The 27,922-nt window shown below is 35.0% G+C and overlaps 1 protein-coding gene across 2 annotated transcripts in view; it reads left to right on the plus strand.

Moving 5' to 3' along the window:
- The window catches only part of LOC116560909 (bifunctional heparan sulfate N-deacetylase/N-sulfotransferase 4), a 285,389-nt gene that overhangs the window by 171,814 nt on the left and 85,653 nt on the right, over positions 1-27,922 (plus strand). For both annotated transcript variants that reach the window (XM_032292470.1, XM_032292471.1), the window contains exons 5-6: positions 4,406-4,591; positions 6,587-6,715. In XM_032292470.1, coding sequence (XP_032148361.1) covers positions 4,406-4,591; positions 6,587-6,715 — 315 coding nt within the window. The remainder of the gene's footprint in view (positions 1-4,405; positions 4,592-6,586; positions 6,716-27,922) is intronic.

Here is a 27,922-nt window from a genome sequence, read left to right on the forward strand (position 1 = left end):
CAACAGGAGGCAGGAGCTGCCAAAATTTAAGGTTTGCCTTCCTACTGCCCTCTGAAATTGGTCTTGAGTACTTCTAACGGGCTCTAACTCATTTTCATAAAAAAAAGTGATAGCTACAGAGGAGTTTGAGAAATGTAGACTTTGTTTTATAATCTCTCCAAGCAAAAAAATAAAATAAAATATGGAAAAGAGATCCAGTTCAGAAAAACGCATATTAAAATCAATTCTTTCTTGTAAGTCTCTTCAGTCATACTTTGGGGAGGGGTGGGGTCACAGTAGATGCAGCTGAGTGAAAAAGCCAAAGCAGAGATGATGAATTTAAATGACTTGGATAGAATATAGCTCAGACACTTGTGAATATATGCAAGTTATGTGCCTTCTATGAGCCCCTGTTTCCACATTTTATAGCAGTATCCAGTCCTCCTCATAGAATGATTATGAAAATCATATTAGACATAAATTTAAAATACTTCATAAATATTGATACAGACATGGGGCAGGAAAATACTGGGGAGGTTCCCGACAAGGGCCACACCCTCAAACCTGGGACTGCCACCCACAGTGAGAACATGCATTCCTGTTTTCTCACTTGAATGTTGCTTTTTGGCCTGCTCTGCACCCCATCCTGCACACTTAAAAACTCCGGGCTCCTCTCGCAGAGGGGCAGCGGGGGCGGCACAGCAGAGGAGGAGAGAAAAGAAAAGGCAGCTGGATGTCAGAGAGAAGCAGCCTGACTTCAGAGGAACGGCTTGACAGCAGGACTTTGGAGAAGTGCTTCTTCGGCAAGGGACAAACTCGGTAAAATCCTCCAGATTCACCACGCTTCAATTTCTTCATGCAACCTGATTCTTCCTGGACACTGGACAAGAACTAGGGTGTCAAAAGGGCAGGTGCAAAAGACTGTCACCCTGACCTTCCACTGAGCTGTTAATTAAACCATCCTTGGACAACAAAGCTAAAAGGTACACAGTAACACGCACCCTCTGGGATGCAGGGAGTTGCCAATACCGCCCTAGATGCTGCCACAGAGCCGCACAGAGTTCTACTCCAGCTGGTACCCAGGAACAGTCATCCTGGTTCCTGCACCTGCTCATTCACCTGCATGCTTTCCATCCTGTGAGGGGTTGAGAGCTGTGGGCTGACTAAACGAGATAACCCAAGGGAGCTATTCCATTTCAATATCAGGTACTAAGCAATTAAAAGAAGATATACTCAGTAGGAATTATCAAAGGAAAATTAAATAACATTATTTCAGTTGCTGTTAGAGCTTTAGTGCTAAATGCATTTTATTTTATTCTAATTTTTGTAAAATAGTAATTTTTAATAGAGTCTGTAAATTATTATAATATCTCATTTCACAGCCAACTGGGATTTAATGTACTGGAAACATTAGATCAAGTCAAACCCCTCTATTTGTGGTAACATGTCTTATTGTAGTGTAGATTCCATAGATCCTATAAGAGACGTTGTTCTAATAAATAAAGCTATATTTGAATTTGTTTTGTGCCATTTATATGTCTATTTTTAAAGAGTCTCAAGGGCTTCCTATATTTATGTTGGAAGGCTTTTCAAATCTTGTAATTTTTGTGATCCTGTGTAAATATGATGCTTAGTTGATTTTCCAGTTGGCCAAGTCTTTGTGAAGTAGAATTTAAGCCCTGAACAGTAAAGAATAAAAGCTTCTAGTTCAGTGAGCCCCATTATAACAGAAAAAGAGTTGCAGGGAATTACTTCTCACTTTGTGTTGTCATTTAGATTGAAAAAGCATAAACTCATAATTATGTAGTATGATTTACTATTTTAATTGAGCTCCAGTTGCCAGTGTGATAAGATGACCTTACAAACAGTATAACACTGGGCCCTAAAAATCAATAAATATAATAAATTTTTTTTTACTGACACTTCCTTCCTACTTGCCAATTCAATTGCTTTGTACCTTCTGTTTTTTTATGAAAGTTCTACAATTCATTTTACTACCTGTCAAAAGTGAAATGTCTTTTTTTTTTTTTTTACTGAGGAGATATAGTTGTTTGATATTTCAATTCTTTTTGCTGATTTTATTTTTCATTGTTTTGTTTCTAAGATACTCACATATTTATCTAGCCTTCTAGGCCCCCAAATTTAGAGTGAAATATTATACAATGGTAGAGAATGAGAACTAACAAAGTGATTGGTAAAGACTATTAGGATTTCTACACTGTTGATTTTGTCATTTTCACATTATGGGACAAGTCTTATGAAACCTCAGTATGAATCCTTTGAGAGAGTAAAAAGAGGATAATGGATTTTATTCCCTTTTCCTGTGAATCAGGAGCACCTTTCTAGGTACATTCATACAAATTCTATTTACCAGACAGAGGACTTTGGACACCCTTGTTTCCAGATTTTTCTCATGAAGTACGTCTCTGTCTCACACCCAATGCATCCACAAGCTTGCAATGTCTTGCATGCTGGACAATCCTCAAATTGGCTTCAATTATTTATTAGAACAATGTCTAATCAATAATTATCCTCAAATATCCTCAAATAATTATACTCAAATTATCCTGAAATAATACTTATCCTCAAATATGGCTTTAATTATTTATTAGAACAATGTCTCTTACAGGATCTATGGAATCAACACTACAATAAGACATGATACCATAAGACTTATCCCATTATGTGAAAAGTGACAAAATCAACAGTGTACAAATGCCAATAGCGTTTACTAATCACTTATCCTCAAAACACTTTGTGACCACTGATTGGGGAGCAAGGAGCAAACCAGAGAGAACTAAGGCTGTCCCAGTGCATGTCCCCTAGTAATATCAGGGTAACAACTGTTGCCTGTCCTCTCTGGGAGTTTCCAAGTACTTTTACTACTGGGCTTTACCAACTTTGCCTTGTATCAGGAACACAAGTGCTAGAAAGAAGTATTTTTCTTCTGCACAGATCAAGAAATGAAATTTTCCCCAGTGTCTAGCAAAAGACTCTAGCTCATTTTACAGCATTGATTTCATAATTCAGTCTTTCTACAAAGTTGTTTGCTGTAATAGATGTTAGAAAACACTCATAGTCTTGGAGAAAGAGAAGTGACTTTGACTATACAATGAGGGTCATTACACGAAAGGAAGAATGATGGAGACTTGTGAAAAATTTAGGGTCCACCTTCTGAGCTGAGTGTAGTGTATGACTAAGGCATTGTAGATACATGATCCATTCACTACTTGCTTATTATACCAGACTGAATTCTTTTCCTTTGCTGTGTACCATGTAATCAAAAATATAAATGGCAATTGTCAAGTCAACACTTTTGTCATCTGTTTATTGATTCAATCGGCTTTCATATATGGCTGTGCACTGTCATTTATAACCTCAATTGATGAGACTCAATCCTACAAGGAGTCTTTATAAAGCAGATAAGCATTTAAAGGGAGGGATATAAAGACGCAGAAATGAGAAAACTGCAGATCTATTTTATGTACCTAGCAATATAATCTCATTCTTTGACATTTTTAAAATATTTTGTTTAAATTTATACTAGTTTTCTTTTAGAGTTGACAGTTTACTCAAGAATCAGAGTAAAGTGTAAGTTTTATAAAAATAAATTGAGTTGCTATGGTCTAAAAACAAGGAGAAAATCTTAACCTTTACCTTTCCTTTACCTTGGGTATCTAAAACATCACTGGATCTTGTATGGTATTAGTCCCCTGCCTTTGAATATCACTGTAAATAATTTTATTTAATTATTTACCTTCACCTAATTGGCACCAAATATATCGTTTCCTAATGTGCAGTCTTTACTCATTTTCTTCCCCTTATAGTTTATCTTAACACGTTGTCACTAGGTCCTTGTTCTTAAAACTCAGAGCAGACCTTGACCTTCCATGTTCAGAAAGCTTCCTTATCTATCTTGTAAAAATTGAATTAATTCTAAATCCCTCAGTTTAAATATAAAAGTTCATCACTTCATCATTCATACTTACCTTTCTGATTTTCTTCAACAACACACACACACATAAACACACACACACACACACACACACACACACACACACACACATTCTATGCCCTTTCATCCTCCACATTTGGGCACTTCTTCAAATGACACCATACCCCTCCACACATTTATCTGAGGAAGGGCCAAGTTCACTTCATATCTTTTCCCAAAACTTCATATATTCAAAATTCTAAATTAATCTCAACCACATACCACCTGCCCAAAGTAATGACTGTATTCATTATGCCATCAGAGTTCTATCAGATTATGAGCTTCTCAAAGATAAAACCTCTGCCTTGCTGGATTTTTAATTCTCATATTTAGCATAGAATTCAATGTATTCTAAATAGATGTTGGTGGAAACGATTTTCACTGAATTAATTGACCACATTCCATCATGATTTTTTTCTGGCTTTCTTTTAGGAACATGGAATACCAATCAACATGGGCTATGCTGTGGCCCCACATCACTCAGGGGTCTACCCGGTTCACATTCAGTTGTATGCAGCTTGGAAGAAGGTCTGGGGTATTCAAGTTACCAGCACTGAAGAATATCCACATCTGAAACCTGCCCGGTACAGAAAGGGCTTCATTCACAATAGCATCATGGTGAGCACAGAGGGCCATACATATTAAAGAATGTTAATCCTTACATGAGGAATGAAGACTGAGGGCCTTTTGCTCTAAGGATGCAACCTCAAACCTCTTTTACATGATTGTCAGAAATTCCCAACATACCTCAGTGGTGACTGGTTATACATTAACACGTCTTTTGGCTTTAGGCCTTTCCTAAGCTGTGAGTGGCTTTGGCAAGTCTAAAACAAGCTGAAACTAATAGAAATGAGTTTTGTATAGATTATCCACTGTAGTTTCAGTATTAAAATTTTGCCTGAGGATTCTGTACATTTCCTAGGAAATTTCTCAGTATCTCTTTGGTTGGGTGGTTTTACTGACAGTTTTACGGGAGAGTACGGCTCCATGGATTAAGAAAACGCCTCTCAAGTTTCTATCAACAGACAGAATGTAACAAATAGCATCTGAGAGTTAAATATATCCACTCAGTTTATTTTGGCTTTCAGACATTCAAAAGTATCTAAGAATACTGCTCTTTTTCCTCTTTTTTCTTTTTTTTTTTTTTTTTTTGGTTTTTTCCTTACATACCCCAAAAAGGGGGGTATATGTTTTTTTTTTTCCCGTATAGTAATTTAAAAATAATAGGATGTAGAAATCCTATAAAGGAGAATAAAACCAATTGGATTTTAGATGGCAATTTAGAATCATTCACTGGATAGAAAAAAACAAACAACATTATATTACTCACTTTGAGGTAAAATAGCCTATTTTAAAATATGTGTTCCTACTTCTAGTGACTTAGATTATGTTTTTATTAGTTGCCAAGTTCAGAGCACTTATTTACAAACTGTTCTCACTCACTTAAATATTTACACCTTCCTAATTCATTATTCATATTGCTGTTAGAATCCATCTATCATCTATCTATGATTTATTTTTCTATCTAAGCACTATATGTGGCTAAAACAAATGCACCCACATGTATCTAACCAGAGCTGATACACAGTATTTATTAGTCATGAAGCTTTATTTTATTGTAAATTTGTACCCAAAGATCTGAAGAAGTCTCAGAATTAAGAGAACTTGTTGATAATGCAAATAGTGATATTGATGTCCACAGAAATCTAGGAGGTATGAACAGAATTACTAATTCCAAATCATAGTGAAAATATTCAGATTCTCTTTACCTTTGCTTTACCCTCTGTATCCAAAACACCACTAGATCTTGTACAGCATTAATTCCTTGCTTTGAATGAGCATTCAACGTATTTTGAAATAAAATCATTCTTTTTAACAAATATTACAGGCATTTATTTACCTTAAATTTAATATAAACCCTTACAATAATTAAACAAAGATTAAAAGAAAATAAAAACTCAGCTATTAGATGCATTTGTCCTTAAATTAGCAATAGTTTGTTATTCAAAATATGATTTTGTATAAAATTAATTATTTGCTTTCTTTATTAAACATTCGGATTCACAAAAAAAAGAAAAAAACCCACAAAATATGTTAGAAGTAATCACTAAATAACTTGACTACTGTGTGACAAAATTTAAATTCAGAGTATACTGAAAACAAAGCTAATGTGGAAGGAGTTAAGAAAACCAATTGTTTTGAATCCCAAAACTTGAGTACCTATACACTGCAGGACTTAATTTCAGAGCGAGGAGAGTAATAGCCTAATGACATGAGAGATGTAACCTTGGAGAATTTCCATCTTTGAATAAAATGAAGACTTAGATAGCTTTGTGTTTTCCCTAATCATTTAACATAATGCAGGTGGTGGGTTAGATTTATAGAACCAAGTGAAAATTATTTAACCTGTATGCTGTATGCCTTTGATTTGGAAACTCCTTTAATGTTTACGTAATTACGCCAATATCAACTTGTGATTACAGTAAGATTTTGACCTTAGCAACCAAGAAAATCCAATAAGAAACTATAGTTTGCATATTCTGAAGTTATGAAATAGAGGCGAATTTCTTGAATAAATCATGCCATGTACTATTTTTCCCCTGTTTTACCTAGGTCCTCCCTCGACAGACTTGTGGGTTGTTCACTCACACTATTTTCTACAAAGAATATCCAGGAGGACCCCAAGAACTGGATAAAAGTATCAGAGGAGGTGAACTTTTTCTCACAATACTTCTAAACCCAGTATGTATTCTATGTATGCATCTTGCACTAAGATCAGTGTTTTCAAATGTGTTTTATTTTCCTGTCTTTTAAACTAAAAAAACACTTATTTTCTTTACTTACAGCTTATTTTACTGATTATGCATTTAAATCTATATTAAAATACGTTTTTGATAAAATTTTACTTTGGGGACTGATTTTACAGTAGATTTGATTACAAAGTCAAGGTTTTTACTTTATAATGTGGCCGGTGCAAAGTTTATTTCTAGCAGTAAAAGACTTGCAATGTTTTCCATTGTTATTTTTTTCAAGTTAGTTCTTTCTCAGATTTATGAAGGTATAATTGACAAAGAGAAATTATTTATTTTTACAGTACACCAAGATGTTTTGTTATATGTAGACATTGTGCAATAATTAAATCAACCTAATTAATATACTATCATCTCTCATTTTTTTTTTGTAGTGAGGAGGTTTAAAATACTTATTCTCTTAGCAATTTTTAAGTATACAATATGTTACTGTTAACTATTAACTTATTCATCCCATCTAACTGGAAGTTTGTTCCCTTCCACAAACTTTTCCCAAGCCACTGGCATCCTACTCTTTGGATCTATGAGTTCAGCTTTTTAAAATCTCACATACAAGTGTGATTATGAAGTATTTGTCTTTCTATCCCTGACTTATTCACTTAGCATATGTCTTCCTGGCTCAACTATGTTGTCACAAATGACAAGATTTTCTTCTTTTTTAAGAATGAATAATATTTCATTTTATAAATAGATACATGCATATGCCACATTTTATTTATTAATTCATCTGTCAATTGACACATAGGTTGATTCCAAAATTTGGCTATTGTGAATAATGCTGCAATTTACATGAGGATGAAGATATCTCTTGAACATACTAATTTCATTTCCTTTGGCTATATACCCAGTAAAGGGATTGTAGGATCAAATGCTAGCTTTAAAGGTTTCTCTATAGTGTTTTCCATAATAGATGAAGTAATTTGTATTCCCACCAACATGTTCAAATGGTCCCCTTTCTCCACATCCTCGCAAATTTTGTTATCTTTTGTCTTTTTGATAGTAACCATTTTAACAGGTGTGAGGTGATACTTCATTACGGTTTTAATTTGTATTTCCCTGATGATGAATGATGTTAGCATTTTTTCATACATTAAGCCTTTGCAGATATATGGTTTTAAACATTTTCTCCCTTTCCATAGGTTGTCTTTTCACTCTGTTATTTATGTCCTTTACTGTGCAAAAGCTTTTTAGCTTGATGTAATCCCATTTGTCTATTTTGCTTCCGTTGTCTGTGCTTTTGGGTGTATGTAGAAGGAAGGAAGGAAGGAAGGAAGGAAGGAAGGAAGGAAGGGAGGGAGGGAGGGAGAGAGGGAGGGAAGAAAGACTGATTCCCAGGCCAACGTCAAATTTTTTCCTATACTTCCTTCTAGTAGTTTTTCAGTTTCAGGTCTTTGATTTAAGTCTTTTGTCCATTTTGAGTTGATTTTTAAATATGGTGTGAGATAAAGCCTAACTTTGTTCTCTGTATGTGAATATTTACTTTTCCCAACACCTGTTTATTGAAGACACTGTTCTTTCCTCATTCTGTGTTCTTGCAACCTTTGGCAACCTTTAGCAAAAATCAATTGACTGTAAGTGCATAGATTTATTTTCTGGGCTATCTACTTTGACTCCATGGTCTTGATGTCACTCTTTATGTCAGCATCTTGCTGCTTTTATTACCATAGCTTTATAGTGTAGTTTAATGTTAGATAGTGTGATGCCTCTAGCTTTCTTCTTCTTTATCAAGATTGCTTTAACCATTCTGGGTCTTTTGTGGTTCCATAGAAATTTTGGATTTCTTTTTATTTCTGTGGAAAATGTCATTAATATTTTGATAGAAATTTCATTGCAATAATAGATCACTGTGAGTAATATGGATATTTGAACAATATTAACTCTTCTAATCCATGAACTTGGAATGTTTATTAGTGTCTTGAAATTCTTAAATCAATATTTTGTAGTTTTCAGTAAAGAGGTATTTAACCTCCTTGGTTACATTTCCTAAGTATTTTTTTAATGGTATTGTAAATGGGATCATTTTTTAAGTTTCTTTTTCAGATACCTTGTCGGTGTGTAGAAACACTACTGATTTGTGTATGTTGATTTTGTATACATCAGCTTTACTGAATTTGTTAGTTCTAACAGTGTTTTTTTCATGGAATATTTAGAGTTTTCTCCAGAAAAGATCATGTCATCTGCAAACAGAAACAATTTAACTTTTTTCTTTTCCAATTTGGATTTTTTTTTTCTTGCCTAGTTTATCTGGCTAAACTTTTGGTATTACATTGAATAGAAACAGGGTGAACATACTTCTCATGCTCCTAATCTTAGGAGAAAAGCTTTCAACTTCATACCACTAAATATGATATTAGCTGGGAGTTTGTAATATATGGCACTTAATGTGTTGACATGCATTTTCATACCTAATTTGTTGAGCGTTTTATCATGACTGGATGTTGAATTTTGTTACATGCTTTTTCTGCTTCTATTGAGATGATCATATAATTTTTGTCATTTATTCATCCTATTAATGTGGTTTATCACACTTACATATTTGCGTATGTTGAACCATTTTTGTATCCTAGGGATATATCTCACTTGATCATGGTGTATTAATGTTTTGATTTTCTATTGAATTTGGTTTGTTAGTATTTCATTGATATTTTTTGTCTCTATGTCAGAAATATTGCCTTGTAATTTTCTTTTCTTATAGAGCCTTTAATTGGCTTTGATATCAGGGTAATGCTAGTCTCATAAAATGAATTGGGAAGTGTGCTCGCCTCTTAAATTTTTTGGAAGAGTTTGAGAATGATTGATTAATTCTCTAAATTTTTTGTAGAATACACCATCGGCACCATTAAGTCCTGAACTTTTCCTTGCTAAGAGATTTAGTTACAATTCATTGTCCTTACTCATTATTGCGCTGTTTGGATTTCCTACTTCTTCATGATTCAATCTTGATAGGTTGTATGTTTCTGGGAATTTATCTATTTCTTCGGGGTCAGCCTGTTAGGCATATCATTGTTCATAATAGTTTGTTATCATCCTTTGCATTTCTGTGGTGGTAGCTGTAATATCTTCCCTTTCTTATTTTATTTGGGTTTTCTCTCCTTTTTCCTTAGTCTAGCTAAATGGATGCTAATTTTATTTTACTTTTTAAAAACCCCACTTTTAGTTTTATTGATTTTTTTTCTATTTTTCTAATCTCTATCTTATTTATTTCTGCAATCCTTATTTGTTGTTTTTTTCTGCTGACCTTGGACTTATTTTATTCTTCTTTGACTAGTTCCTTGAGATGTAAAATTAAGTTTTTTATTTGATATCTTTCTTTTTTCTTAATGTAGGCATTTAGTGTTATAAATTTCCCTCTTCAATCTACTTTACAAACCCTTTACAAGACTAGTTGGTAAATTCTAGCACTACTACAAAGAAATTAGACTGCATTTGTAAATAATTTGTTTCTCTTAATAGAAGTCAAGGAACAACAGAATTTTTTTAAGAAGCATGTGTTTAATATAATGATTAAATGTTATATAATATCTCGCTTGGCTTCTATTTTTAATTCTAGTAATGACATATTAATATGTGAAACTCTAGCCCAAAATTAAAATTCATCATGTCATCAATGGATCCCATTAGGTCCATAAGGTAAGTTTGCTTCTAGCTGGAGATTTCAGCAGGCACACTTACTTCAGTTTCTAAAAGTGACCACAATGTAAAGCTGAATTGAAGCTATATAGCTTTGTGTTATCTTTGTATACTTGGATAACCTAAAGCTTATTTTTTAAATTCTTGCTATTTTGAGGGGGAGGGGGGCAGATATCAAAGATAGAGAACTTGACCTTTTTGTGTGTGTGTCTTTTCATCTTTAATAGTTTTAATTTTATTTAATGTTACAAATAGATGTATAATGGTATAGCAGTGTGGGAATTCCAACATTATATAATGTTGTGATTATTTCAGCTTTCTAATTTCTTCTCCTTCTCCTGTCATGATTCCATTTCTGAGGTCTTAGGAAAGCATGTCCTCATTTACGTCCCAGTGTATCTAGAAAATATGAAATAGTGGACCTTATGCTATGCCCTCTTTGTTTCATGGAAGAAAGTCTTATGCTTGAAGAAAAAGATATACTTTGAACATAGCTATAGCTAAGTTGGCTGTGGTAAAACTCTAAGTGTGTTTAAAATAAATTACTTTAAATAATTTATATATGCTATTTTAAATTCCTAAAAAATTAAATAAAACTCACATTGTGTGAAAATGGAAACTTCTAAATTTGTTTGGAAGATAGGGAACTGAGGGCAAAAATGCTTTGTCAGATTATGAGTAATCAAACTATCTTCCCCTCCAACTGCCTGGCTATTAAAAACAAAACAAAACAAAATGTCGTTGGGCAGTATGGCAGCACACTTGGAACAGGAGCTCGAATTCTCTATGGTCTTTAGCAAGAATCTTCCTTTCTCAGAACTTACTTGTACTTCTGAATAACAAACTAGTTGAATTAATCCTCAATGTACCTCAAAGGTATTCCTACCAAACCTATATCTGAGGTATTTCAATTTTTTGTGTATATTTCAAAATTTACACCTTTTGCGTGTGTTTCTAAAAAGCATCAAGGATATTCTAAAAATAATTTTATAAAATTGAGATATAAATATTAATGAAAGCAAATGTGGAAACCTCTCTCTTCATTCCTTCCCTTACTGCGAATTTAATTTCAGCAGAGTCATTGTACCATTTTCATTCTAGGGCTACATTCCTGACACATATCTGCCCTAGTCATCTCCTTAGGGTAAGTCAATAATTTTCAGAACACTGATCATGGCCTCCCCTAAACCTCTTGCCCAGGTGTGATTGTTACTGGTGTATATAACTTGAATTTTGTCTCTTTGTTAATAAAGACAAAGATTATGCATCTGTTTTTAACTATTTTGAACACAGTACCCTTCATAGAGCATAATTTAGAGCTTTAAACTTGAAATAAATCTCAAGACTTTAAATAACATAAAAGACTATTTGACTTCTAGTATTTCCATGTTTACTGCTTGTGAACTAACCAAACTATACTAAGTCTTATAAACCTCACTTTAAAAAGCTTATCATTGCTACACAGATTTATTGATTTTATTTTAATTTTAGGCAGGTAGGATAGTGAAAGAGGGGAGTTTCAGGAGGCTTATTCTGTCCAGTCACAAACTGCACTTACTTTGTCATTGTAAATTGATGGTGATTGCTATGTAGGATACATAGGTAAATGTTAGCGACCAGGATAGACACAGTAGGAATAGAGGGTTAAGGGGGTCTAGAGAGTGAATAGTATGGATAAGATAGCATATCATAATATGGGAATATGAAGTATAGATCAAGCAAATAATATGCCATAAAGATGAGGGTTTAAGGAGCAATGTTGCTCAAAACAAGGACTACATATAGCCTCAAGCAACCTGAGTAGATATTCCTTAGATCTCAAGGGAGACAGGCTAGAGGTAGCGTCTGGTAGTGCCCTGGCCAAATGGAGCTTAGTTCCAAGCCTTCATAGCAGACGTTATCAGATGTCTGAGACTGGGTTCTCCAGAGAAACGGACCCAATAGCATTTAAACACATAGACAGATAGATAGATAGATAGTTAGATAGATAGATAGATAGATAGATAGATAGATAGATAGATGGATAGACAGATACATACATACATACATACATACATACATACATACATAGAGACATACAGACAGTGAAAGAGAGATTATAAAGAATTGGCTCATGGACTTATGAAGGTTGTCAAGACCCAAGATCTGACATGCAGTCACGAAGCTGGGAAACTCAGGAAAACCGATGGCACAGTTTCAGTCCAAATACCAGCAGCCTCAAGACCCGATGAAAACCAAGACTGCAGTTATAGTCCAAAGGCAGAGAAGAAAAACCAGTGTCCCAAAATGAAAGCAGTAAAGGAAAAGGCAATTCCTTTTACTTATCTTTTTTGTTTTATTTGGGTCTTCAATAGCTTGAATGACTACGTCTACCCACATTACAAAGGACAATCTGCTTTACTCAACACAGCAGATGTGCACTGGACTAATTAAAATACTACTCTCATCCAAAAACACCTTATGGGCACACCCAGAATAAGGTCTGACAAAATTATCTGGGCATTCCATAGTCCAGTTAGGTTGACACATAAGTTTAACCATCACACCAGATGAGAAACTGCAGGAGGCAGACTTGGAGTGAGTGAAGGAAAATGGGGAACACAGAAAGAAGAAGTGAATGAAAGAAAAGATAACTCACCCTTGACTTGTTTCTGTATGTCTTCTCATGAATCGCGAGGTGATGGGCTATGATTGGTATTTACCTCACTAATGTTGGAAAAGTAAATACTGGGGCTTCTTGATGATGAGTTACTGCTTCAAGTTTAAGGTTCCAACAAGGCTGGCAAGGAGGGAGCCTGCAAAAATGGTATGGGGAAAGAAGTCACCAAAAACAGAAAAGATAATCCAGCCTTCTCTGTTCCATTCTTTTCCTCCAATAATCACTTAATTCTTTGTCAGAGTAGAGAGTATTTTCATATCTTTCACCCAAACCATGATGAGCAAAGAACTATAAGTTAATTAATTTGAAGATTAAAATTATCAATATGAAGTAATATGCTGACTCTGAAGAATGTTTCTATTTAACAGAGCTATTTTTAAAGGAAAAAATCAGGAATACATTATTCTAGATATCAGTCAAATTTCCCAGGGGAAATGTATTTTTAGTGGGAAGTATTAAACATCCATGAAATCATCCAGAGACCATCATTTTCTCTACTTTCTTTCCCAGCTGACACCCAATGTGTAAAAGTGATGTTTGTAGGAACTTATAAGTAGAAGAGGTAATCAATAGTGTTAGCATAAATACTAAAACATAAAAGCCAATCTATACTGTATTTCCTTTTCCATTAATCATCTATGCTTTAATATTATGGAAATGCTGTAGACAATGTATGTCGTCTCTCATGGATGGTAGTTTTCTCTGTGGATTTAAAAATGATTGATAGTTTTCTGTACTTAGTATTGTTGTTTTAGTATGCTCATAAGTGGATGAATAAGGACATACCAGCATGACACAAAGCTGACAGCGAAAGTAAATATACCAGATTATGATATTAATATCTAGTTTTGCTCCACATATTAGAATAAAAAAAGCATATCTAACAAGGTGAAATTTAAAAGGAAGTAATGAAAAGCCCCTAATCATTTTCAAATAAAATAACAATATAATCTAACCATTATGTGAGGATAAATATCACATAAGGATAAATTAAGTCTGTCAGAAAATTGTGTGGGCTGTAATCATGACATATTAAGTTTCCTATAGTTGAAACTGTCAAACAGAAATTTTGTAGAAATGTGAAATCTATTATTGAGCTTCTAATATCTCATCTTATGCTAAGAATCTGTTATTTCTATATTCTTATACAATTAAATGGTGAGTACATCTCTTTTATTGTAAAACACACACACACACACAAATCAAGTTAATTTTAAATATTACAAGCATTATAAATTTGGATCTAACCTATAATTGTAAAGTCAGAGGAAATGGGAAAAGGATAATTTGTCAACATATTTAATAATTAAAGGGTAAGTTAAAGTGGGAAGATATCTAATGGTAGATATATTGAGGGAAGTAGAGAAAAAAAAACCTATTCATTACTTGTATACTGAAATATAATTTCCAGATTTGCAGCATCATTTTGAATTTTGATTTGTAGTTACTGAATTCATATGTATGTAGGTATCCTGTTAGTTTAATAAAAGCTGGGAAAAGTGTATGAAGAAATATCCTGGACTCTCCCCCTTAGAGTACTTTAAAATAGAATCAACAATTCTGTAGTTCTTTCTTATAGCCTTGGGGATTCATCTGCCTAAAGGAAGGAGACTGGATTAAATAACCTTGAAAAGTTTCACAACTTGTTTTTCTGCTTTATAACATCTGCAAATTTGCTCTGCAGTCAAAAAGGCAAATGCCACAGCAAAACCAGTATTGTTTCTTTCCTTCTTCAGATTCCAGTTTGAGGATTCACATTATTTTGTGTTGGCCCTCTCTACAACACAACTGTATCTATTCTGTGTTCAAAAGTCTCTGATATTTTTTTTCTGCATTTTTAACTGTTTATTTTTTATGTTGACTCTCAATGGCATTCAGAGATATATCCCGTTTTCATAGTTTGACACATTTCAAAATATGTAATTATTTTATAATCTACCATAGAACAGAAAATATGAGTTTTACATATTGATTCACATATGAACTCCTGTTACTAATATGTATTAGATCTTTTGATTCAGCCAATTGCAAGGAATGGGGTTTCTTGATTTCCCTGGATACCAACTTGCTTTGCCCAAATGAGTCTAACAATTGAAAATTAAATGACATGAGGGCCATTTGAATGGGATTTCAAAAGCATACTTTGACATCTGTCTATTTAACATTCAGATAACTCCCTCTTATTTTTCTTAGATTCTTGCCATGTCTTCATCACATATTGATATTTTCCTGCACTGTTCCACACTTGTCAAATACTAAAATGTATTTCCCTGGTGCCAAATCCTTCCTGTATTTTCAAATAATCTTTGTTCAGACAGGAAGATATATAATTTAATCATGTATGAGGTGAAAAAGCTTACACCAGGTAGTCCACCATCACTCAAGTTGAGACACTATCCCATAAAATATACAGCAACTGAAAACAGTCCAAACAGTCTGGAGTCTTATCAGATTGTTTCCACAATAAGTATAAAAGCTTGAAATTAATATGTCCTATAGGACTTAATTTTTTATAACTCATTTTAATTTTGTGCTACATGAAGAGCAACATAAAAATAGAATTTTCTGCTTTCTTGACAGACATGTTTGAAGTGACTCGGTTTCTAGAATGCTCTAAAATAGCATTGTAGGACTCAGAAACATTACTATGCCTTCCAAAGTTCAGAGCAATGCCTAGACTCACTAACCCTCACCTGTTCTATTGGCCACTTGAAAATTCAGGTGAATAAAAAATATGTGCCTGAAAGACTGGTGTACTTGAAATTGACAGTAGAGTATAATGGAACTGCAGTGATAAACTTCTCCGTGTGCTGTCTGCTGAACTTTCATACACCTAGCCTGGTTAATGAGCTTTCCTTCTCTGTGTATATCAATCTCTGAGTTCATGCAATCTAATAGCAGGTACAGTACATTATGGATTAGTGCTGGCTCTTCAGAGAGATTAGAGAAAAGGCAGCTGTGAGACACAGGATAACATCAACATGAAATAAACTGAAATGAACTTTGAGGAGTTCTGTTTAATGCTGAAATAATACAGAATTGCATATGCAAGGTAATTTACAGGAAATTATTTTATGTGCAGACCAACAAAATAAAATGCAAGCAATATCCCAAGTATGTAGCAGACTATAAAGAACTGATTACTGATATCAAGGTATCCAAGCATTCTTTGATGATTTTGGGCTTTGATTTCCTATAAACACTGTGATTTAAAGAAAATTATGACAATGAGATAATATTCCATGGAGAACAAAGCAATTATATGTTCCATTGAAATATACATCTTCATAAAATAATATATTGATATTTCTAACTTGGAGATCTAGGAGATTTTCTTTATGTGTTCCAGGAGGATTTATGTTTTTCTTTTTTATTGATGCGTAATAGATATACAAATTTTGGTGGTGCATATGATAATTTAATGCATTCTGTATAATTTGCAAAGATCAAATCAATGTAATTGGGATATCCATTATCTTAAACATTATCTTTTCTTTATGTTAGCAACATTTGAATTATTCTCTTTGAGCTATTATGAAATATGTAATAGATTATGTAAACTATAGTTACCCTACTGATTTGTCAAGCACTGGGTCTTATTTCTCCTATCAAACTGTATGTTTGTACCCATTAATCAACTTCTCTTCATCCCCTAGCCCCTCTCCCGAACTCAGGGGTATTTATTTTTATCAAAATTAACTTCTAACTTTTCCACTGTAGTGAAATCTACTTCTCTAGACAGGGACTTTGAAGCAATTAATGTTATTGGGAGCTCTGGGGCTTAGAGCCGGGGAGAACAGACACCAACTGTGAGAGAAATGGACCCCTGTGGAGTATATAGATTGTGCAAAATTCTATTTCCACTCACTGAAAGACCTACAGTCACCTCTTTTTTTCCTTTATGTTCTTTTTTTTTTTCTTTCCTTAAAGATTTGCAGGACTAACCTTTACAAAAGGACATGAATCACCACTTCTGTAAGGGATTCACACTCACAGCAGGGATTTTGTAAAATCTGGAGTCAGCTAAGATCCATGGCCTCCCTACTTACGATATTATTCTTTCTATTCACACTGAAAATCAGTATCAAAGTTAGCATAAGGCTGTAAAGAGTGTGGGCAAATTTTGTATTTTTTCCTGCTGTTTTAGTAGTAGTTTTGTTTCAATTTTCAAAAATAGAATTTATTTAAAGATTAGTAGTTCAGAATGTAAAGTGTGCCATAAAAAATGACCAAAATATTTTTGCCTCCTATACTTGAACTCTGTCTTCTCATGAAATAAGAGAGGAATTTCTATTATTGTGTAGACATCCATCTTTCTAATGCAATAGTTGCTACAGGCCCTGATGGAATACAATTTGCATTGCTGTGTATTTCCAGAACATGAAAAAATCTATAAGATTGCATTGGCTTTTTTTTTTTTTTTCAATTTTGTTTCCATAGAAAAATAAGTGAAAGCTGCAATATTTTATTAGGGCAGTCTTTTCCATCCAATGTAACTGGCTACTTTAGTTTTCCCAAAGCTTGGAATGAAAGGTAGTAAAATAGCTCTTTAGCATAAATAAACTTTCAACAGCAAAAAACATAACCTCCTGTTTATGTGGATGTTAGTCAGTAAATAAAGACTTTTTTTCTCTATTTTGGGGCATGCAATATGTAAGTACTAGGTGCATAATGCTCTTCACATTTAGGAACAGTTTGCAAGCATTGTCAGTGAATTCATAATAAGAAAGAGGAAAAGAAAAAGCTCCTTGTATCAGTGTTCATATTACTAATGGATTGGTGGAAAAGTAGAAGTTGGTTAGTCTACAAAATTAAATTTGGAAATGTGTGCTTTTTTGCTTTGTTCTTCTTGGTTTGTTTGTGAGGTTTCACATCACTGAAGAGTTCAAAATTCTAGATTTTCTTATCTATATTACAAATTTTATAACACCTGAATTATTTCAATATACCTTGCTTCTTTTTCTTAATTTTTTTTTAAGTACAGTTAATGAGGAAGACTATTTTGCATCACTTTATCTAATTTCACTTTGTTTATTCCTATTTTATGTCTTGCTGGTTATTCCTCAGAACTAGAAAAAGTGAAAATAAAAATATAAACTGTTTTCTAAGACATGTTGATACTTTCCTATTTTTGCATTTGAGAAAAGCAAGTGCTTCTGCCTTAGAATTTTCTTTTGTGCCGTAAAGTGTATACAGATATGCTATGGAGTATTTATGTAAATGTTAAATAATGGTCATCTGGAGTTCCAGTTGACATGTCGGGGCTTATTCTGTATCAGAAGGCCTTGGTATGTACAGCTTCTTATGCATACAGTACTTTTTCTATTAATATCTCTACTATGCTCACTTTAACCTCACTATCTATCAGATTTCATCTCTGCTTTCTCTTTCTCATCCCCTGAGCCTGCTCATGGGTTTGGGTCAGATGTCACTGCTATTTACACGAATAGAGTCATATGTATAATACAGCTCATGATGGTATCTGGTTTTTTTTTGTTTGGTTGGTTGGTTTTTTTTTTTTTTTTTTTTTTTTTTGAGAAGAGTCTTGCTCTGTCACCAGGCTGGTGTGCAGTGGCGCAATCTCGGCTCACTGCAACCTCCGCCTCCTGGGTTCAAGCAATTCTTCCACTTCAGCCTCCTCCGAGTAGCTGTGACCAGAGGCGTGTGCCACCACGCCGGGCTAATTTTTTGTGTTTTTAGTAGAGACGGGGTTTCACCATGTTGACCAGGAAGGTCTCGATCTCTTGACCTCGTGGTGTGCCGACCTCGGCCTCCCAAAGTGCTGGGATTACAGGAGTGAGCCACCACTCCCGGCCGATGCTATCTGTTTAGTGACTGTCTTCTTCACCTATATTATATGTATCCCTAGGCTTGGAGTATTGGCTCAGTAAGTTGAATATATTAACAAATGAAAACTATGCCATAACTGCATGTGTCTACCACATGCCCTTTTGTTACCACTAGAGAATGTAACTGAGTCACATGGCACTAAAGTATGTTTGCAGTGATAAATCTATACAGGCCTCCAGAAACCTCCTCAGAAGAAAGAATTCAACCAAGGGGCATAAGACAGAGTGAGAGACTGAGGCTAGCTTTAGAGTAGGAGTGGTTGTTTATTAAAAAGCTTAAGAGCAGGAACAAAAGGAAATAAACTACACTTGGAAGAGGGTCAAGCAGGCAACGTAGGAGATCCGTGCACAGTTTGACCTTTGACTTGGGATCCTACACATTGGCATGCTTCTGGGGTTGTGTTACTCCTCCCCTGATTTTTCCATTGGGAAGGCGGTCCACATGCACAGTGACCCACCAACACTTGGAAGGTGAGCATACATGGTGTGTTTACTGAAACTGTACACATGTTCACTTGAGGTGTTCTTCCTTTACCAGTCAAGTGTGTCAAGAGGAATGTCATATACCAATTAAACCTTATCACTTTGCCTCTTAGTGTGCATGTTTGAGCCTGCTCACTCAGTTCCTGAGATCTTATCAGGAAGCTGCTGATCGCCAGTTCCAGGTGTTCTGATATGTTGTGAGATTCTCTTTCCTTGGCACTGGCTGCAATCAATTATTATTTTACAGAGACAGTTAACAACTGCCTGACCATCACTGGATGGTGGCCTGACATTCCTGGTGACTGGAAGGCTGTGTGGGGCAGTAGGGTCTCCTGCCCTGCTTGTGTCTCACTAACTACCTACTGTAACACTTTCACATGAGTTGTTAATGTTGTGTCACAGAAAATGGAAATGAGAGAACGGGGCAAGGAGGCAAGAGGAGTAGAGAGAAAAGGAAGAAAATAATAAAAAGGGACAGCAGGGGAATGCATCAAGGTGATTGGGGGAAAAGGGTGAAAGAAGGGGAAAAAAGAAAATAGGAAGTTTGTTCTCACCTCTTTTATGAAATCAAACAGGCAACAGGAATGTTATGCATCATCTCATAACCCAAACTCAGAAAATCTTGTTTTATCTTATTTGTTTCTAGTTTACTAAATAGTGAAGAATAAGTCATCTAATTTATTTGTGCTTCAGAATATGTCTGTAAAATGGGAGAAATAAATGTTTGTTCTCTTACTGTTTTAACCAAACAGTACAAGATATGATTTTTAAAAAAAAAAAGTGTTTTTATATTTTAGGGAAATTATAAATAATTTAGTTGTAATTGTTATTTAAAATACCATTTTTATCATCAAATAATATGAGGCATATTAGAAGCGCATGAGCTGTGGGTCTATTTATGGCTTGATTTTTGCTTGTTTCTTGTTGCTTGAACACATAAATCACATGACAAAGACATCCTCCATTACAAAGGCTTTTAGTTCATTACATGTTTTGCTTTTGAAACCACTCTTGTGGTATCAGTATATTATGCTTTCTGAGCTATTTTTAAGTGATAAAATTTCTATCATTATTTTTTATTCCAGTGAAAACAATGGAGTCGGAGTCGTAGAACATAATGCTTGCTTGGTTGGTCAAAACAATTATTTTTTCTTTGATTTTGTTCTCTACTAAAGTACCTCAGATGTTTTTGGCAAAGGTTTTGTTTCAGTTGTTAGTGTTGCTGGTTTCAAAGTCTTTTAATTTTTATATTAATAGACATAGTTTTGGAAACACTAAGTTCTTACTTTGTTTATCATCAACACTGTTGCAGTTTTGCTCGAATGAGGAATACATAGAATTATAGCAACCTCTGTGTTTGGTAAACATATATTAATGATATGAAAACTTAAAGGCCTGGCTGAGCACTGTGGCTCTTGCCTGTAATCCCAGCACTTTGGAAGGCCGAGGTGAGCGGATCACCTGAGGTCAGGAGTTTGAGACCAGGCTGGCCAACATGGTGAAGCTCCGTCTCTACTAAAAATAAAAAATTAACTCAGTGTGGAGGCACACACCTGTGGTGGCATATGCCTGTAGTACCAGCTTTGTGGGAGGCTGAAGCAGGAGAATCGTTTGAACCTAGGAGGCAGAGGCTGCAGTGAGACGAAATCGCGCCATTGCGCTCCAGCCAGGGCAACAGAGTAAGACTCCATCTCAAAAAAAAAGAAATCTTAAAGGCCTTACCAATTGTTACATATTTACAGATAATTTAGAGAACTGAATTGAATTTAATATAAATAAGAAACTCAACTCCACAAACCTTATAGAAAACTTTAGATTGGGTTTCATCACCTGTCACTAGCAGAAAGAATACTCTTCATGTCTGCAGTTATTGATCCTATAGAGCTGTCTCCATTGAACTTCACAGCTAACAGAACAGTCAGTGTTCAATTACCTCTTGGTGAGAACATTAACTAAAACCAGAGAAATGGACAAGAGATTTAGAAGTAAAGAAAAGGTCATGTTCTTGTAAACGGAAAGTTCATGATGACTGCTAGCCTCCTCTAGCACTGTATGAAAATTACCAGCTTAAACAATGTAAAAGATAAGATTCCAAGCATGAAGTGTTTCCTCGATTTATAGTTGTCACTTGTAACGCAATTTAAGATATTCAGTAATGCCATTCAAAGTATAAAGTATAAGTAACAGAATCTTGCTCCTTTTTGAAGCTGTTATTATATCCACTTAAACTCTCTTTCACACACAGGTACACATTCAAATCAAATGTGAATAAAAGATGTGACTTGAAAATTGCCATCCTTTTGCAATTTCTTTTCAGAAGTCCATCTGCAATGCACTTAACTTGCTCAAGCAATCAAATCTATATAGACAGAGCTTCCTATATGGCCTGAGATGTTATACTCCTATACACAGAATTTGGGAATTATGAGCTATTTAGAAAGGTTAAAAAAAATTTAAATATATCACATTGCCCCAAGTTTGATGCAGTTTTTACCCAATCTTTTGCTGAATGCATCTTGAAAATATACGTCAATATATATTTACATATAATTGTCTATAATCACTCTTGAATATTTACTGTTTCAAATTAAAAAAAAATAAGGCCATCATAAGCAAGTGCTGTGATAGTAACATGCAGTGTGCAGAGTCATTGGCTAATTATTAGGGTTTTGTAAATGACTTTCTAGATGGCAGATGACTTCCCAGTAATATCAGGAGACATTCCTTTTACCAGCATGTGACCATAGTAGGTTCTATTATACATCTGTTGAATGAATAAATTCATCAGTAAGTACTGTCAACTCTTCTTCCAAATTGTGTCCCAATTATTTTCTCTCCATCTCTGCAGCAAACCTGAATGGCAAGGCATCTGTTATCTCTCTCCCAAAAAAATTGCTGTCTCTCTGGCCACATAGAATCAATTATCCCTAGAGCAGTTAAAATGTTATTGTTAAACGTAACATAGAGCATGCCACAGCCATTCTTGATGTCCTCCAGAGCTTTCTCATTTAATCTTCAAGTTAACTTCAAACTCTGGTCCATGACCTGTCCCCCTGTTGCCCTTTCTGCATTTACCAAGTTCCACTCTGACCTTCGCTTACTACACTGTAACCATACCATCCTTCTTTCCATACAGTCCTTCACACGTGCCAAGATCATTTGTCCCTCAGGACTTTTGTGCTACCATTAATTTCTTGAAATAAGTTGCTTCTGGGAATTTGGAAGCCTGATTTCTTCTGCGTTTCATACCTCAGGTCAAAAGTTACCTCCTCAGAGAAGGGTTGTCTGACTTTTACAGTCACTCTATCTCTAACTTGTCTTATTTTTTTCATAGCATTTACCACTCTCTACAGTTATTTATGTGTTTGTCATCTGTGTCCCTTTCCCACTTTCAGTCTCCACCTTCATATCACCAATGATCCATTCCACATTAGTTCAGCAAGCCCAGCCACATTTTTATTGGTGTAGGAAATTCAGGGAGGAAACTGATGGCATAGAAATTGATTTGAATGTTAACCACTGTATGTTGTTGGATAAATATCTTTGTGAGCATTAGAAGTAATCTTTAGCTAAGATTTTAAATTTTTAATGTGCATATGAGATCAATTCTGTATTGATCATTGTTTGTTTTGGCATACACAGATAACTTTACAATTTTTCTATTTTTATGGAAACAGCATACACCTCAAGTATTTGTTAACAAAAGACTATGACATCTGTGGAGACAAAATGGAGAGCTTTATTTTTTGGAAAAAAAAAAAAAAAAAAACACATCTGCAGCTTGGGGAGGCATAGCCTTTGGTAAAAGTGAAAGTATACTCTCCAAAGAACAAAGTGAGAGGCTGGCTTACATAGAGAGAGTGATCCCCTATGATTGAGAAATCAGGTCCATTTATGCAAATGAAAGATTCAAACTTGTCCATTTCTGATTGGTCAAAATAGTTGATCTCTGACTGAGGGTTTCCAAGCCCAAATCAGAAGTCTCTGTCAGATGTTTCTTTCAAATGGTCAGGGGAGGGTTGGACAGGTTTCCAGCTGCAGTTAATCGTGGCAATGACAGCAGGAACTTGTTTGGTTTGATTGTAGAAAGGGAGGTCCTGATACACTTTTACAACATCTTTCTGAGAACACAGAGTACATGACTACTCCTTCACCCAGCATAACAGCCTAATTCTGTTTTAACTTTGAGCACCTCAGTTAGCCATGAGGAGCCCATTTTGTCTGTCAGCCAAGGGCATCTTTTAACATGTTTTAAAAAGTTTGTACAAGTTTGACTTAAAGTAAAATTTTATTTTACCTTTTCAAAACGGTTATGGTAAGATCTGTCTTACATGAGAAAAAGGTAGCTTGTAATCATTTTTTTGAGAAATATATGTCTAAAACTGGAATATGAGAGTAAAATCTGCAAATTTCCTATTATGTCCAAGCCATCTTCAATATTCATGCAAGTATTGACATGATTATTTTTAATGCAATAAATCTTTGTTCTAATTATTTATAAATAGCATGTATTAAGTGTTTAACTTATTTAATCTTCCAAATACTTTCCTATGTATTAACTCATTTGAGCCTCCTATTAACCATGTAAAGTTGAGACCATCATTGTTTTTATTTTCTGGATGAGGAAGCCATTCAGAGAAGTTAACTAATTAATTCAGGATCACAGAGCTTGTGAGTAGCAGAGCTACAGTGTGAACTACAGTGTATGTGTTTTGACCGTAGAAATGCACCCTTGCATGCCCTTTCTGTGTTGTGATGCTTTTTTTCTTTTTGATGGCATTAATCATCTCTCTATTTTTTTCTAAGTTATATATTTTATTTTTTATTTTTAGAGACAGCGTTCACTATGTTGCCTAGCCTGGACTTGAACTCTTGGGCTCAAGCAATCCTCCTATCCTTCTACCTCAGTCTCTATAGGTGCATGAAAGTCAAGCTCCAAAGTCCCTATATTTTGTTCAGTACATTATTCTGTCTGTCTAAGGCCAACTACTATCATAATGCTAATATAACTTGGAGATATGTCTTTTTGAGGCAGAGGGATTTTAGCAATAAATCGACTCTATCAGCTTCCAAAGTTGAACACATTTCTGTAATTGCAGAGGTATACAGTTGCCCTTCTGTATGTGAGTACCACATTCATGGATTCAACCAATCTCAGATAAAAAATATTCAGAACAAAAGCATAGTATGTGCTGAATATGTACACACTTTTATTCTTGCCATTATTCTCTGAACAATACTAACATACCAACTATTTACATAGAACTTACATTGTATTAGGCATTATAAGTTATCTGGAGATGATTTAAAGTATACGGGAGCATGTGCATAGGTTATATGCAAACACCAAATGATTCTATATTAGGGACTTAAGCATCCATAAAGGTTGGTATTTGCAGGGAGTCCTGGAATCAATTCCCCACAGATATTAAATGACAATTCTGTATACCTTTCAGAATTCCATGTTCACCTCAAAGCAATAGGTTCTTTGATTCATTCAATAAACATCTTTTAAATATTTATAGTGTTCCAGAGAAATAAAAACAAAATTAAAGGTAAGTCCTCATGGACTGGGGGAGAAAAAAAAAAGCATACAACAGAAGACTTAGATAAGATTTGCTGAAATCAGCAGCTGTGGTATGCACCTGTGAAGGCTGAGGTGGGAAGGCGGGGAGATTGCTTGAGCCCAAGAGTTCAAGTCCAGGCTGGGAAACATAGTGAGAACCTGTCTCTAAAAAACTTAAAAATATAACTTAGAAAAAAATAGATGCTTAGTGCTGCCAAAAAAAAATTTTTTAAAGGATAAAAACACAGAAAGGGAGCACAGGGGTGCACTTCCACTGCCAGACACACACACACACACACACAACAGGACAATGTGACATTTGAGCTAGACAGAGTACTTAAAATTTTTACCTTAATTGAAGGAGAGGAATGTTTCACACGAGAACTTCGCAAAGCATGCGCAAGTTTCAACAGCTGAATTGACCACCTTAAACTTCATATGGAACCAAAAGAGAGCCCGCATAGCCAAGTCAATTCTAAGCAAAAAGAACAAAGCGGGGGCCATCACACTACCAGACTTCAAACTATACTACAAGGCTACAGTAATCAAAACAGCATGGTACTGGTACCAAAATAGAGATATAGACCAATGGAACAGAACAGAGGTCTCAGAGGCAACACAACATATCTACAACCATCTGATCTTTGACAAACCAGACAAAAACAAGCAATGGGGAAAGAATTCCCTGTTTAATAAATGGTATTGGGAAAGCTGGCTAGCCATGTGCAGAAAGCAGAAACTGGACCCCTTCCTGACACCTTACACGAAAATTAACTCTAGATGGATTAAAGACTTAAACATAAGACCTAACACCATAAAAACCCTGGAAGAATATTTAGGCAAAACCATTCAGGACATAAGCATAGGCAAGGACTTCATGACCAAAACACCAAAAGCATTGACAACAAAAGCCAAAATAGACAAATAGGACCTAATTAAACTCCACAGCTTCTGCACAGCAAAAGAAACTGTCATTAGAGTGAAATGGCAACCAACAGAATGGGAAAAAATTTTTGCAATTTACCCATCTGACAAAGGGCTGATATCCAGGATTTACAAAGAACTGAAACAAATTTACAAGAAAAAAACAAACAAGCCCATTCAAAAGTGGGCAAAGGATATGAACAGATACTTTACAAAAGAAGATATACATGAGGCCAACAAACATATGAAAAAATGCTCATCATCACTGGTCATCAGAGAAATGCAAATCAAAACTACATTGAGATACCATCTCACGCCAGTTAGAATGGTGATCATTAAAAAATCTGGAGACAACAGATGCTGTAGAAGATGTGGAGGAATAGGAACACTTTTACACTGTTGATGGGAGTGTAAATTAGTTCAACCATTGTGGAAGACAGTGTGGCGATTCCTCAAAGACCTAGAAATAGAAATTCCATTTGACCCAGCAATCGTTTTACTGGGAATATATTCAAAGGGTTATAAATCATTCTACTATAAGGACACATGCACATGAATGTTCATTGCAGCCCTGTTTACAATAGCAAAGACCTGGAACCAACCCAAATGCCCATCGATGATAGACTGGACAGGGAAACTGTGGCACATATACATCATGGAATATTATGCAGCCATCAAAAACGATGAGTTTGTGTCCTTTGTAGGGACATGGATGAAACTGGAAACCATCATTCTCAGCAAACTGACAGAAGAGCAGAAGATCAAACACCGCATGTTCTCACTCATAGGCGGGTGTTGAACAATGAGAACACATGGACACAGGGAGGGGAGCACTACACACTGGGGTCAGTTGGGGGGAAATAGGGGAGGGATGGTGGGGTGTGGGGAGTTGGGGAGAGATAGCAAGGGGAGAGATGCCAGATGTAGGTGATGGGGAGGAAGGCAGCAAATCACACTGCCACGTGTGTACCTATGCAACAATCTTGCATGTTCTTCACATGTACCCCAAAACCTAAAATGCAATAAAATAAATAAATGAAAAAAAAAAGCATGAACTGTAATTTCAGGTACTTCGAATCTCAATTTCCTTCTACCTCAGCTTTAACATAAGCAAATACAAAACTTGAATTTAGGTTAATGCCGTGACTTGTTGAAATTTCAGGGAAATCTTGAAAAAGTAGAACTGATTCTGAAACAAATTATTGCTCTCTAACTAAACAACAAAATGTTCCCCATAATCTACACACAGTCCCTAGCTTGTAGCTAATGCGTTTATAGGCATTAAGATATGTTTACTATTCCTCCTCCTATGGGTAATGAAAAGTGAGGACTAATGCAATGATATCCAACACTTCTTTTTAATTTATATTTTAATTTTTGGGGATCACAGTAGTTACATACATTTATGGGATACATGAGCTATTTTGATACAGGGATGCAATGCATAATAATCACATTATGTAAAATGGAGTATCTGTCCTCTCAATTATTCTTGTGTGACAAAGAATCCAACTATACTCTTTTAGTTATTTTTAAATGTACAATTAAATAATTATTGACCATAGTTACCCTGTTGTGCTATTACACAGTTGGTCTTATTTATTTTTGTAAGTATTTTTTGTATCCATTAATCGTTCCCATCTCCCCTCCATGCCCTGATACACTTACCAGCTTCTGTTAACCTTCCTTCTACTCTTTATCTCCATGAGTTCAATTGTTTAGATTGTTAGACCCCACAAGTAAGTGAGAACTGAGATGTTTGTCTTTCTGTGCCTACCTTACTTCACTCAGCATAACAACCTCCATTTTCATCCATGTTGTTGCAAATGACAAGATCCTATTCTATTTTTTATGGATGAATAGCGTTTTACTGTGTAAAAGTAGATTTTCTGTATCCAGTCATCTGTTACTGTTCACAGTAGCCAAAATTTGGAAGCAGCCAACACTTTTAACATATCAATAAAAATAATTTTGAACAAATGTCCACAGAATGCTCATAAACATTTATGTATAAATTAAATGCATTTC

Source organism: Sapajus apella, unplaced genomic scaffold (assembly GCF_009761245.1).
Source record: "Sapajus apella isolate SASKATOON/1434 unplaced genomic scaffold, GSC_monkey_1.0 scaffold27, whole genome shotgun sequence".
NCBI classification, from domain to species: Eukaryota; Metazoa; Chordata; class Mammalia; order Primates; family Cebidae; genus Sapajus; species Sapajus apella.